Source organism: Leptonychotes weddellii, chromosome 9, assembly GCF_054177405.1.
Source record: "Leptonychotes weddellii isolate Sample4059 chromosome 9, ASM5417740v2, whole genome shotgun sequence".
NCBI classification, from domain to species: Eukaryota; Metazoa; Chordata; class Mammalia; order Carnivora; family Phocidae; genus Leptonychotes; species Leptonychotes weddellii.
Window position 1 is genome coordinate 93502894 of NC_138377.1, and position 13923 is coordinate 93516816.

The 13923-nt window shown below is 37.1% G+C and overlaps 1 protein-coding gene across 1 annotated transcript in view; it reads right to left on the reverse strand.

Annotated features, from left to right (window-relative positions):
- The window catches only part of CLPX (caseinolytic mitochondrial matrix peptidase chaperone subunit X), a 46207-nt gene that overhangs the window by 21882 nt on the left and 10402 nt on the right, over nt 1-13923 (reverse strand). Inside the window, exons 2-5 of the mRNA XM_081831260.1 lie at nt 10816-10976; nt 9290-9407; nt 3017-3171; nt 1294-1453 (exon numbers count right to left, since the gene is read on the reverse strand). Coding sequence (XP_081687386.1) covers nt 1294-1453; nt 3017-3171; nt 9290-9407; nt 10816-10976 — 594 coding nt within the window. The remainder of the gene's footprint in view (nt 1-1293; nt 1454-3016; nt 3172-9289; nt 9408-10815; nt 10977-13923) is intronic.

The window sequence follows — 13923 nt, forward strand, 5'->3', positions numbered from 1 at the left end:
AAGCCAGTAAGTTACCAAAAATAATCAAAAGATATTATAGTTTTATAAATGTAAATATTTACCAGAATTCCCTCAAATTGTAAAATGATGACTTAAAGTATGTAAAATGATAGATTACAGGGGTGCCTGGGTGGCTCAGTTGGTTAAGTGTCTGCCTTTGGCTCAGGTCATGATCTCCGGGTCCTGGAATCAAGCCTCGCGTCTGGCTCCCCTGCTCAGTGGGGAGTGTGCTTCTCCCTCTGCTCCTCCCCCTGCTCGTGCTCTCTCTCTCTCTCAAATAAATAAATAAATAAAATCTTTAAAAATAAATAAAATGATAGATCATAGGCCTAAGTAAGAAATCAGGGCTCCTAGCCAATTAAAAACAAACACACCTTAGGGGGGGAAATCGGAGGGGGAGACGAACCATGAGAGACAATGGACTCTGAAAAACAAACTGAGGGTTCTAGAGGGGAGGGGGGTGGGAGGTTGGGTTAGCCTGGTGATGGGTATTGACGAGGGCACGTTCTGCATGGAGCACTGGGTGTTATGCACAAACAATGAATCACGGAACACTACATCTAAAACTAATGATGTAATGTATGGGGATTAACATAACAATAAAAAAATTTAAGAAAAACCCAAACACACCTTTAAAAAACTGCATTTTATTCTATTCATAGTTTTTAAAAATATCATTCTATTAATATAACACATATTATTATCTACAGTAAATTGAGATTATATAATGTATTGGTATATTAGAATCTATCGTTAATAGGAATTACACAAATCTGCCCTTAACCTTACACTCTGCAGCTGGGATCTAAAAAGCAAAGAATGCTGGATATGTTCTGTGACAGTTATCATCTATCTTCATATATCTCTGACCGAGACACATGATCTGGTCATGAGGAACTAGTTGTGGTGAAGTCTACAATTCAAAGATGGTGTCTCAATCTCTACTCCTGTGACTTTCAAACATTTTTCACTAAGACCCTTGGTAAGAAATACATTTTACTCTGTGACTCAGGACCCATGCACACATACTGAAAATAAAAGTTTTATGAAAGAATATATTAACTACAAGTTAATGTACTCTGGTATTTTCTATTCACACCTATTATTTAAAAAAAAAAAAATGCTGTTGGCAATCTACCAAAATAATTTCATGATCCACTAATGGGAAGAGGCCTGCACTTTGAAAAATGTTGTACTATACTAGAAGTATTTTAGGATAAAAGCAAGGAGTTGCAAATAAAGATTACCTTAAGCATAGTAACCTCTATTTTGGTCAGTTATCAAAACACTAACCTCTAGGTGTTAAGGACGTCTGCTTCTCAACCTCTGCTTGCTGTCTCAGATTAGCTGGGATATTGTTATATATTCTCTTATAATGATTGTACACAGCAACCGAAAGCACCTTCTTAGCAAATGACTGGCCAACAACATACTTGTCGAGGTAGTTATAAATCTGAAAAATGATTAGTTATGAATTAATTTACTATGACCTATCACAAAAAAACGCACACACATTAAGAAGTTATACACTGAGCATATTTGCTTAGTTTTAAATTTGTACAAAGACTCATCAAAAACAAAACGCCAAGGTATGGCCATAGCATATGACCACAGGGTAGGATATCTATGTACAATGATTCAGAGGCCCCAAACCTAAGTGGACAAAACACAATTCATTTGTTCTTTAGCTTAACAAATTATCACTGCACTCTACTAATGCTCTGTCAATTTCTATTCTATACACAATGCCATTTATCCTAATCCTAATTTTTAAGAGTTAATTATTAAAGTCACTTAGAATACCTACATATGTCACCATGGGTCTAAAGACATCACCATTAACGTAAATCATTAAAATAAATCCTTTCTATACTTCTCTCAATCATAGGAATGATATTCTTCACAGAAATAACATATTATACAACTACCATTTTCAAAAAAGCATTATATAATCAAAGCCATTACCAGCATTTGTATGTTTCAGTTTTTTCTCAGACATTAACTTTAAAGCTACTCATTTATCTAAATGGCAATCTAAAAAACTTCACTTGGAAACTAAAGCTCTGTTTGATACTTGGATATTGTTAACAGCCTGGAACCTGGGGTAAATTCCTTTAGCTTTTACTAAATAGAAATTAACTGTTAATACTAACTTCTAAAAATAGTTAAATTGCATATTTTTGAACTCTTGAGTCTAATGTCTACACAAATTTAGTGGAGAATATAAAGGTTAATAGCTATATTTTTCTTTTTTTTTTTAATAGCTATATTTTTCATTATTATTTTTACATGACAAATTCTTTAGTTGCTGACCATATGCATTTTATTATGGTTTTTTAAAATCTTTTTGATTCCTCACAAATTGAATTATTAATAATTAATAATATAATAATGACTTATTAAATCTACTACAGCATTATTTGGAGGTAGAGATAAATGCACTGGTGTCTTACAGCAGAAGAAAGCTACACTGAGGCAGAAGGTAAGAATAATCTAACTGGTGATATACTCTGCCATGTCTGAAATGGCCAGATCACAATCTGCCTAAGACTTTTGGAAGGAGCCCCCACCACAAAAGCCACAATGCTATACCGGCCGTGAAAAAATTACTTGCTTCCGTTGTTAGACTGAGACTATTTTATCATAAAGTAGACTAATTTATGGGGAGAAATTGCAGGCTGGTGTTATTTAGGGGCCCAAACTAAGAAAAATAAATCCATAACTGCTCAATTTTATAGATATCATTTTAGATCAATTTAGTATTAACACTATTTTAATAATCATCCAACTATATTTCATTGCTGAATGCCATAATCACAACATGGGAAAATAACAATGGACTCCATACCTAAATTCCAAGTATCAAATATCAAAAAGAATTTAGCCAGATATAGTCCATATTAAGAATTTAATACTTGTTTAGGTACTAGTATTAAGATCCTATATAAACTGGGAGAGGGGAGCAATGAAATGTTTTCAAGATAGAATGCTTAAAGGACTGAGCTAAGACCTATACCTTCTTGGGGGGAGGAGGTGGTTTCTGTTGGAATGCCAATTTTACAGCTTCTGCTGCTGATTCAGGTTCTTTAATTATGCTTTTCTTTGAGTCTGCTTCAGATAGTACAACAAAAAAATGATGACATTTTTCACACTTCACAAAGCGGGTGGATGCTGTAAAAGGAAAGAAAGGTCAGCAGAGGAAAAGTAAATAATTTAAATAGTGTTTAACCTTAGAGACTCACTGTAAATGAAAACTATGTACTTGACAAAAGGTAGGCTTGTAGTTCATTCCACTAGCCACAACAAACAACTTAGTTTATACCTAAGACAGAGATACAAATAGATGAGTTCAGTAAATCACATTTTGTTCATTTCCACGAGGTTCTTTCATTTTGTGATATACTTCATTAAGAGAAAAGATTAGTTGATGTTCATTCAACTCCCCATTCATTAAATCTATTTTAGAAAATAAGCACTATAAAAATATTAATCATTTATTTTCCTGAAATACTTCAATGAAAAAACTGTGAAAAAAGTAAATCACAAGTAAATTCTTCCATTTTTCCAACATTTTCTTACGAAAAATTTCAAATATACACAGAAGTTGAGAGAAATCAATTTCAATCCCTAAAAATGTGAAAAAAAAAATATATATGTTCTTTTAGGTTCTTTTCAAACCTATCAGCATTTTTAAAACCTTGACTTGGTAAATATATAAAATTGTTTCATGCCTTATTTTCATTTTTAACAACTCCACTAATTCCTATTTCTTTGACCTAAAAACCACTAAGAAACTAACAAAATAACATTCTCACTCATACTGACTTAAAGATAATCATACAGCTTTTGAAAACAACACAGGAACAATTAAAAGTGAGGGTAAAAAAGTTTTAAAAATTAAAAAATAAAAGTGAGGGTAAAAGGGTGTCTCAGTATCAATGCATCAGCTATAGAATATCCTGTGTTAAACCAAAGGTGATTTCTTTTTTTTCTCTCTCCTTCTAAAACACAGCTATAGGATATAGGTATATGGACATACACTCTTTTTTTTTTTTTTAAAGATTTTATTTATTTATTTGAGAGAGAGAATGACATAGAGATAGCATGAGAGGGGGGAGGGTCAGAGGGAGAAGCAGACTCCCTGCTGAGCAGGGAGCCCGATGCGGGACTCGATCCCGGGACTCCAGGATCATGACCTGAGCCGAAGGCAGTCGCCCAACCAACTGAGCCACCCAGGCGCCCTGGACATACACTCTTAATCTTCTCCAAGCCTAACCCTACTAATGGTAATGGGGCAGGGGGGGCGGGGGGCTTGGAAAGCAGCACAGAAGAGAATCTCACACAGATTACTAACAGATACAGAGCAAATGATACACGGTAAGAATTACTTAGATGTTTGTATGTCTGGGTAATACGTTTTTGTATTACCTTTGTGTAATCTAACTAGGCAGCTAAAACTGCAAAGAAAAATAATTTTTAAAACTATGAGAATCTCTGAAGGGACATGTGTACCCCAACGTTTATAGCAACAATGTCCACAATAGCCAAAATATGGAAAGAGCCCAGATGTCCACTGACAGATGAATGGATAAAGATGTGGTACACACACACACACACACAAGAATATTACTTAGCCAACAAAAAGAATGAAATCTTGCCATTTGCAATGATGTGGAATAGAACTCGAGGGCAATATGCTAAGCAAAATAAGTCGGTCAGAGAAAGACAAGTATCATATGATTACACTCATATATGGAATTTAAGAAACAAAACAGACGAACATAGGGGAAGGGAAGGAAAAATAAGAGGAAAACAGAGGGAGGTAAACCGTAAGAGACTCTTAACTATGAACAACCTGAGGGTTGCTGGAGAGGAGATATGTAGGGGGGTGGGGTAACTGGGTGATAGGCATTAAGGAGGGCACTTGATGGAATGAGCACTGGGTGTTGTATGCAACTGATAAATTACTGAATTCAACTTCTGAAACTAATAATACAGTATATGTTAATTAAACTGAATTTAAATTTAAAAAATTAAAAAAAAAAAAACTATGAGAATCTCTCTCCTTTGGGAATATTATAACTACCTATCCATAGTTTACCAGAAAAACTGTACTGGTAAGCACACCTAAATCTTCACAAAATAATCTAACTTTAAAAAAAAACAACAAAAACCAAAAAACAGACAATTCTGTATTTCAAAAATAAATCTAACTATTAATTCATTCAATTTAATATTTATGTATATATTCTTAAACACAAGGCTAATCAAAAATACATTCTGGATAAATTCTAGCAGCAAATTTTATTTTTTATTTACTTGAGAGAGAGAGAGAACAAGAGCAGAGGGAGAGGGAGAAGTAGATTCCCCACTAAACAGAGAGCCCAACTCAGGGCTCGATCCCAGGACCCTGGGATCATGGCCTGAGCTAAAGGCAGTTGCTTAACTGACTGAGCCACCCAGGTGTCCCTAGCAGCAAATTTTAAGCTAGAAGAGAGATCATCCATGTTTTCTATGTATTGATCACTACAAATGCTTACCTAAAGAAAAAGACCAAGCTATTCCAAGTACCTTTGATTCACACAAACCCCAATACATTATCACCATTCTCCACCAATGTGGAGATAGTCAATGCCTTTACTTTAAAATGAAGCATCACCTTACAGCTGTTACTGATGGTAAACAAGGCAAGGATTAAAGGGCAGGGAAGCCTCTGATGTAGTTCAGGTGAATGACAGGAATATCTGGCTGAGAACACAAGAACAAAATATTTCTCTAAAGAAATTAGGTCAAAGGCAAAGAGACTAAACAACAGATTGCATCACTTTTTGCTTACTTTAGAAGGGTTGCTTACAGTCTACTCGAATATCACAATATCAATTTTACAATGAAACATATTCAACATATGCCCAAGTTCAATTTTATTTATCAAAATGCTATTTTGGAAAAAAAATAATATAAGCACTGCAATGCTTATTTTTTTACTCCTGAAGACAACCGGCAAAATCTAATTTTGTTAAATTATCAGGGGATAAATAAACCACTTTCCTTTAAATGATTACTACAGGTATACTATATTCCTTCATATGCAGAATACTAATCCCAGTAAACATGCTTGTATAGTATGACAGAAAGACTACCTCAGTAAAAACTTTCTCAGATTTGTTTAAATGAAGTTCTTCATGATTTTGAACAAGTTTCAGGGGGCCTATCACTCCCACGCAGTAAAGCTCCAGAGGACAGGACAGTGTCATGTTCATCTGTGTTTATTTCCTGAGCCTAGTAGTGGCTGTCCCAACAGATGTTGGCTTACTAAATTATGTGTAAGTATCTACTCTTCTTTTATTCTTTTCTTCCCCATTCTCTACTCCCACATTCCGCCTCCCCAGTTAGAATACCCACAGCAAACAACCTCAGCTTTGAGTAGATTAGATAACATTAGTGTTTTCCACACTTGGTCTCATTATTAAACATACATATTCTAGGATACCACTCAACATCTACAGAATCTCATCTCTAGGGAAGAAGAGAATCTGCATGATTAACAACCACTCTCAGTGATTAATACAACCTGGTAAGTTTTTGAAAACCCTGTGTAAGAGGAAAATAAACTTAATCTCAATAGGAGCTAGTTTATCCCTAGAGAATTCCAGTTGCTAAAAATGTATGAGAGGGGCGCTTGGGTGGCACAATTAGGTAAGTGTCCAACTCTTCATTCTGGCTCAGGACATGATCTCACAGTTGTGAGATTGAGCCCCGCATCAGGCTCTGGGCTCAGCGCAGAGTCTGCTTGAGAGTCTCTCTCTCCTCCCTTTGCCCCTCCTGCTTGAGTGCTCGCTCTCTCTCAATTAAATGAATAAATCTTTAGGGGAAAAAAAACACAAACTATGGGATAGGAACTTCTGAATAGCAAATCTTCACTACTCTGGGACCGTGGATGAGTTATTTAAACTTGCTAAATCTTAGTTTCTTCACTTATAAAAAAATGAGGATACTCTCATTTTTGTCCTGAAAAAAAAAAGACTGTGAGAATAAAACTGTATATACTGGCATTTATTTATTTATTTATTTATTTTTTAAAGATTTTATTTATTTATTTGACAGAGAGAGAGCATAAGTAGGCAGAGTGGTAGACAGAGGGAGAAGGAGAAGCAGGCTCCCTGCTCAGCAGGGAGCCCGATGCGGGGCTCGATCCCAGGACCCTGGGATCATGACCTGAGCCGAAGGCAGACGCTTAATGACTGAGCCACCCAGGCGCCCCTATACTGGCATTTATTAAATATTAGTTTCTTTCTTTTTTTACTCTAAGGAATCATTGTTTAAGTCTACAAAGACTGAAATCTTTCTCTGGGAAAAAAAAGATAAAACTCTTTTTTTTTTTTAAAGATTTTATTTATTTGAGAGAGAGAGCACAAGCAGGAGGAGCAGCAGAGGGACAAGGAGAAGGAGGCTCCCTGCTAAGCAGGTAGCCCAACATGGGGCTCGATCCCAGGAACCTGAGATCATGACCTGAGCCAAAGGCAGATGCTTAACTGACTGAGCCACCCAGGCGCCCCAAAAAAGATAAAACTCTTGATTAAAATATGTTAATATGACACTGCCATTATGAACTGAGCAGTTCTCAGACCTTTTAGAGTTTTATTATTTCACACCAAATTTGTTAACAGCAAACGTTATTTAGAAGTTAATATCATCTAGTTCTTTCATTTTATTTTGCAACCTAATTAGTATTCATTCAAACCGATTCTTCTCTTTGCTCTCTTACAAGGCAACACCATGAAGAGAATCTCAAACATTCCACCTATAGAATGGAACTACTTTAAAAGTCTTTCCAAGGGCGCCTGGGTGGCTCAGATGGTTAAGCATCTGCCTTCGGCTCAGGTCATGATCCCAGGATCCTGGGATCGAGTCCCACATCTGGCTCCCGGCTCAGCGGGGAGCCTGCTTCTCCCTCTGACCCTCTCCCCTCTCATGCTGTTTCTCTCTCGCTCGTTCTCTAAAAAATAAATAAAATCTTTTAAAAAATAAAAAAATAAAAGTCTTTCCAAAACTGTAAAACCATGCTACATTTAACAGTATTTTTTCATATACTGGCCAATTAATATTAATGATAAATGTGAAACTGTAACTGAAGTCTCAATATTTGGGTTAGAATATAGAGAATCCTCTCCACCTAATCGTGAGAAACAAACTTCTGCCAAACCTCACCACTGACCCTTTCACAGTTCGACTATATAGGAGAAGGCTGACATGGTAGTTCAATGTAATTTACTCTACATTAATTCTAATCATGTAGGAAATGAGTTATCTAATTCATGAAAACAAAAGATTTGTAGTAGTATCTTTGTATTTCACAGAGAGGTACCGACACTAACAGCAAAAGTAGGGCTGTTGATTTCTTCCTTCTCTTAGTGTCTCAATTATTCATAATTATCATACACTTTCTAGAACTGAGGGCTTAGCTCCGGTGGTTACTCAGAGAGGGAAAATACCTTAATATCTGAATGACTGACCTTTCCAGCAGTATGAGATGCTCAATAGGTATTTGAAGAATAGAGTAATACAGAATAAATAAACCTTGGTTCTCCTACAGCTTAATTGTCACATACATGAACACTCACAAAATCCAAATTTGAAATAAACACACACACAAAATAAAGAAGCAAATCGGGGCGCCTGGGTGGCTCAGTCGTTAAGCGTCTGCCTTCGGCTCAGGTCATGATCCCAGAGTCCTGGGATCGAGCCCTGCATCGGGCTCCCTGCTCCGCGGGAAGCCTGCTTCTCCCTCTCCCACTCCCCCTGCTTGTGTTCCCTCTCTTGCTGTGTCTGTCTCTATCATATAAGTAAATAAAATATTTTAAAAAAAATAAAGAAGCAGGGGCGCCTGGGTGGCTCAGTTGGTTAAGCGACTGCCTTCAGCTCAGGTCATGATCCTGGAGTCCCGGGATCGAGTCCCGCATCGGGCTCCCTGTTCAGCAGGGAGTCTGCTTCTCCCTCTCACCCTCCCCCCTCTCATGCTCTCTCTATCTCATTCTCTCTCTCAAATAAATAAATAAAATCTTTAAAAAAATAAATAAAAATAAAGAAGCAAATAGTTTTCTTAAATTATTTCTTATACCACTGTGCAAAGTATTACCAGTCCTGGGAATTTTTAGTTATTTGGTGAACATGAGAATCATGTAAGTTCAGAAAGAACATTACTCTGGCTTATATAATTTATATATTTCTATGCAGTCTATGATTTATAGAAAAGGTAGAGAAAAAGAACAATAGAAGAAGTAATACTTACACACAAAGGTCTCTACATGAGTGCACAAATCGCCACACTTAGGACACCTCAGCTGGTTTCCACCTTTCCCTGAATTCCCAGAGCCTGATTTTTTACTGCTTCCCTCACTTGCTGATTTCTAATGTTAGCAGAGGAGAAAAGGAGAGTGTCAATTATTACTTTCAGACAACTATTTTATATGTAAAATATAAGCAAGATAGGTTGTAATTAATCTTAAAATTTTTATAATTTCTAGAATGAAATTATTAGTATAATTTATATCTCTGCTATCATTGGTATCAAAAGATCTATTTACCAGAAAAATAAAATCAGTTCTAGTAAACACATATATTTATCTGTATTCCTTCTTCACATAGTATGACCCAGCATGTATAATAAACAGCTTTCTTCCCATGACTCAATAAACACTAGGAAAAAAAAGTTACTACAGGTAAAATACATTTTAGTGAAACTGAATCAGAAGTTACTATCATGGGGCGCCTGGGTGGCTCAGATGGTTAAGCGTCTGCCTTCGGCTCAGGTCATGATCTCAGGGTCCTGGGATCGAGTCCCGCATCGGGCTTCCTGCTCCTTGGGAGCCTGCTTCTCCCTCTGCCTCTCTGTCTCTGTCTCTGTCTCTCATGAATAAATAAATAAAATCTTTAAAAAAAAAAAAAAAAGAAGTTACTATCATGATAAGTAGTGACTCGTAACTTCTTTGAATCTAACTTTTCTCATCTCTAAAATGGGGGGTTTATTTTGTATTTATATGAGAAAAACTATAAGGATTAAGTGTGGATATGAAAGCACCTAGCATTTTGTCTTGCATGTAACATTAAATCAAGTGTTAGTAAAATTCACATAATAAAGAAAATTAATTCACTGACCCAGTACAGTCACCGATCATCTACTTGCTAACTACAAAGTAGTCCAACATTAAGTCATAGAGACACCAAAAATTTTTAGGTAGAGAACGAAGTGGGGTTTATACTATCATGAATTCTTTTTTTTTTTTTTTAAAGATTTTATTTATTTATTTGAGAGAGAATGAGAGAGAGCACATGAGAGGGGGGAGGGTCAGAGGGAGAAGCAGACTCCCTGCCGAGCAGGGAGCCCGATGCGGGACTCGATCCCGGGACTCCAGGATCATGACCTGAGCCCAAGGCAGTCGCCCAACCAACTGAGCCACCCAGGCGCCCAATACTATCATGAATTCTTAAGAGTTGTGTTAAGAAAGCAGGAAATGGCTATTCCTAATTCAATCCTACAGAGTGCTGACTGCATAGATTATTTAATGTAGCTTCTTTATTACTTTGGAGTATTAGAAATTTTAACTACTGCTGACTAAGTGCAATGCTTATAAAACTAGTTTATGGTTGAAACTAAAACACAAAATAAAATTACATAAATTCTTCATATCATTTTCTATATTTCACATTTCCTACAAAAAACATATAAACTGACAGAATAGAGAATACTGTTATTACATTTAATTTTCTGAAGGAAGGAACTCAAATGTGTATATAGATGCCAATAAAGTTAAATACCTTATTTCCATCTCCAGAGCCATCTTTACTTATCCCATCTTTTGATGCAAAGTATGCTGGTGTTTCTGTAAAGGTTCTAAAGGGAGCTCTTCGTAGAATCTGAGTTTCAAAGGTCCCGAGCCTTCCTAAAACGGGTATATGAATGCGACCACAAGAGATACCTGGAAATATAATGAAATTTATTAGTCTACACATCAAATATTAACAAGCCTTTAATAAATTCCCTGAAAACAAAAATTCCTTAAGTATAAACGAGGTTCAAAAAGCTATAGTTTTCACAGCAGTAGTAACAAAATGGTAGAGAAGATAGTGACACCATCAGAGACAAAGCCACCTTTTTTTTTTAATTTTTATTTTATTATGTTAGTCACCATACATCATTAGTTTTTGATGTAGTGATCCACGATTCATTGTTTTCGTTAACACCTAGTGCTCCATGCAGTACGTGCCCTCCTTAATACCCATCACCGGGCTAACACATCCCCCCACCCCCTCCCCTCTAAAACCCTCAGTTTGTTTCTCAGAGTCCATAGTCTCTCATGGTTCATCTCTCCCTCCGATTTCCCCCCCTTCATTTTTCCCTTCCTTCTCCTAATGTCCTCCATTCTATTCCTTATGTTCCACAAATAAGTGAAACCATATAATTGACTTTCTCTGCTTGACTTATTTCACAGAGGCAAAGCCACCTTAAAAATAGGCCAGACCTGGGGTGCCTTGGTGGCTCAGTTGGTTAAGCATTTGCCTTCGGCTCAGGTCATGACCTCAGGGTCCTGGGATCGAGTCCCACATTGGGCTCCTTGCTCAGTGGGGAGCCTGCTTCTCCCACTGTCTGCTGCTCTCCCTTCTTGTGCACTCTCTCCCTGTGCGCTCTCTCCCTCTCTCTCTCTAATAAATAAATAAAATCTTTTTTTTTTAAAGATTTTATTTATTTATTTGAAAGAGAGAGAATGAGAGACAGAGAGCATGAGAGGGAGGAGGGTCAGAGGGAGAAGCAGACTCCCTGCCGAGCAGGGAGCCCGATGCGGGACTTGATCCTGGGACTCCAGGATCATGACCTGAGCCGAAGGCAGCCGCTTAACCAACTGAGCCACCCAGGCGCCCATAATAAATAAATAAAATCTTAAAAAAAAAAGAAAAATAGGCCAGACCTGGGCCTACAGATTCCAGGTAAATAAAGAGGTCTCTTTCTGGGCCTGTTTGGAAATGAGGAAAGACCACCCAGGTTGTAACAATGAGTGGCTCTTTGAAAGTGTGAGAGATAAGGAGTTCAACATCTGCCTCACCTGTAGGGGAAAAAGGCCATTTACAACCTATATTCTTAGTCTTCTTACAGTATTTCTACCAATGAAAATAAGCAATTGACATAAACTTTTATCTGTCTCTGACGGGGGTTGGGGGGGTGTAATATCTGCAACAATGGAAACTTCAAATGTTCTTTAAAAAGTTATGCATGTTTGGGGCGCCTAGGTGGCTCAGTCGTTAAGCGTCTGCCTTCGGCTCAGGTCATGATCCCAGGGTCCTTGGATCGAGCCCGTATGGGGCTCCCTGCTCGGCGGGAAGCCTGCTTCTCCCTCTTCCACTCCCTCTGCTTGTGTTCCCTCTCTCACTGTGTCTCTGTCAAAATAAATAAATAAAATTAAAAAAAAAAAGTTATGCATGTTCATTAACTACATGTTTTAATGAAATGTTTCAATCTTATAAAAAACCTTAATTCAGTAAATACTGTGTAACCACTATCCTTTCAGCATTTTAACTTTTTACCATATTTGAAGTTAAAATTATTAAAAAGGGTATAGGTTAATCACTGACTTCTGTGGCAAACTTTTTCTGTAAAAGACCAGAATAGTAAATATTTTCAGTTTTCTGGGCCATGTAGTCTCCGTTCTAACTACTCTGTAATATGAAAACAAACAATATGTAAACAAATGGGTGTGGCCAGTTTTGGTCCATGGGATCACTGTTGGCTGACCCCTGGTTTTTCTCATATAAATACAAAATAAACCCCTAAATAAATTATAGTCAGTGGCAAAAGAGTCACACTGCATTCTGTAAGGCAGCATTTCCCAAGCTGATCTTTAAAAGCGTATTCCCAGGGTGCCTGGGTGGCTCGGTCAGTTGGGTGTCTGCCTTTGGCTTGGGTCGTCATCCCAGGGTCCTGGGATCAGGCCCAGCATCGGGCTCCCTGCTCACTGGGGGGCCTGCTTCTCCCTCTCCCTGTGCTGCTCCCCCTGCTGTGCTCGCTCTCTCTCCCTCTCTCTCTCAAATAAATAAAATCTTTAAAAAATAAAAATAAAAAAAATAAAAGCATGTTCCCTACACAAGAAAATCGAATGGTCTTAGGTTAAACAAAATTCCACAGATTCTAGTACTGAGTACTGTAGGGCTACTCACAACCCTGCATAAACTAATATATATTAATGAATCTTAATGAATCCCCAAAGAAGGAAGTTTCCCAGCAGTGTATCAAAGCACTGTTAGCAGGTAATAACAAAAAGGGGGGAAGGTGTTAAAGTTAATAAATAAATTTAAAAAAACTGATTTTATCTCCCTCATTTTATTACCTGCAAAATTCTCAACTCAGCCTTTAAATTTTTATTTCTATACCTGTTAGGTCTTTTAAGAGATCATGCACATATATACATATTGTATCCAAACACAAAAACTGGTTTAAAATTACGTCCTTTGAGGAGCGCTTGGGTGGCTCAGTCAGTTAAACATCTGACTCTGTATTTCAGCTCAGGTCATGATCTCAGAGTTGTGAGATTGAGGACTGCACTGGGCTCCGCTCTGGGCATGGAGTCTAACTTAAGATTCTCTCTCTCCCTCTCCCTCCTATCCCTCCCCACCCCCTCTCCCTCTCTAAAATGAACAAAATAAATAACATCCTTCAAACAATTCAAAAGCAATTGCGTACTTATATAACTGACTTTATTAACTCCAATTTTCCAACACATTCGTGTACACTGTTAGAACTAGTTTCTTTAGCTATTTATTGCCCTAGGCCTTCTCCAGTTCCATAAAATACAAAAATAAAACCATCAAACTTATCAGGAAAGATATAAATAAATTTTCTCATCTCTATATAAATTCACAAACAACACTAAAAAA